Source organism: Tetrahymena thermophila (assembly GCF_000189635.1).
Source record: "Tetrahymena thermophila SB210 genomic scaffold scf_8255177, whole genome shotgun sequence".
NCBI lineage: Eukaryota > Ciliophora > Oligohymenophorea > Hymenostomatida > Tetrahymenidae > Tetrahymena > Tetrahymena thermophila.
Window position 1 is genome coordinate 1 of NW_002476782.1, and position 1,141 is coordinate 1,141.

The 1,141-nt window shown below is 24.3% G+C and overlaps 1 protein-coding gene across 1 annotated transcript; it reads right to left on the bottom strand. All coding sequences in view use genetic code 6, as the record gives it.

Moving 5' to 3' along the window:
• Positions 1-164: 164 nt before the first annotated feature.
• TTHERM_002653384 (caspase recruitment domain 15 protein) lies at positions 165-1,028 on the bottom strand (the record flags this gene model as incomplete). Its single annotated transcript, XM_012795186.1, has 5 exons — positions 165-254; positions 362-451; positions 559-648; positions 756-845; positions 953-1,028. Coding segments are annotated over 5 exons (436 nt in total), but the record flags the coding sequence as incomplete, so codon positions are not given.
• Positions 1,029-1,141: the final 113 nt, after the last annotated feature.

Sequence of the window (1,141 nt, forward strand, 5' to 3'; positions counted from 1 at the left end):
CATTTTACTATTTTGGAAGCAACTGCTTTCGCCCCATCTGAATCTATATTATTAGACCTAATTAAAATTAACAAAAATGCTTAATTAATTAAATATTGTTTAATTCTTTGATTTCTTTAATGATTTATTTAAACTATAAATTGAGAAAATGTGTAAAAAATTACGAAAGGTTGAGGCTTAAAGTGGAGAGATTAGTAAATTTAGCTATTTCGGAAGCAAATGCTTTCGCCCCATCTGAATCTATATAATTAGACCTAATTAAAATTAACAAAAATGCTTAATTAATTAAATATTGTTTAATTCTTTGATTTCATTAATGATTTATTTAAACTATAAACTGAGAAAATCTGTAAAAAATTACGAAAGGTTTAGGCTTAAAAAGGAGAGATTAGTACATTTAGCTATTTCGGAAGCAACTACTTTCGCCCCATTTGAACCTATTTGATTCCACCTAATTAAAATTAACAAAAATGCTTAATTAATTAAATATTGTTTAATTTTTTGATTTCTTTAATGATTTATTTAAACTATAAATTGAGAAAATGTGTAAAAAATTACCCAATGTCAAGGATTAAAGTGGAGAGATTAGTACATTTAGCTATTTCGGAAGCAACTGCTTTCGCCCCATCTGAATCAAATTTATTAGACCTAATTAAAATTAACAAAAATGCTTAATTAATTAAATATTGTTTAATTCTTTGATTTCTTTAACGATTTATTTAAACAATAAATTGAGAAAATGTGTAAAAAATTACTCAAGGTTGAGGCTTAAAGTGGAGAGATTAGTACATTTTACTATTTTGGAAGCAACTGCTTTCGCCCCATCTGAATCTATATTATTAGACCTAATTAAAATTAACAAAAATGCTTAATTAATTAAATATTGTTTGATTCTTTGATTTCTTTAATGATTTATTTAAACTATAAATTGAGAAAATATGTAAAAAATTACCCAATGTTGATGCTTAAAGTGGAGAGATTAGTACATTTAGCTATTTCGGAAGCAATTGCTTTCGCCCCATCTGAGTCTATATTATTAGACCTAATTAAAATTAACAAAAATGCTTAATTAATTAAATATTGTTTAATTTTTTGATTTCTTTAATGATTTATATAAACTATAAATTGAGAAAATGGTAAA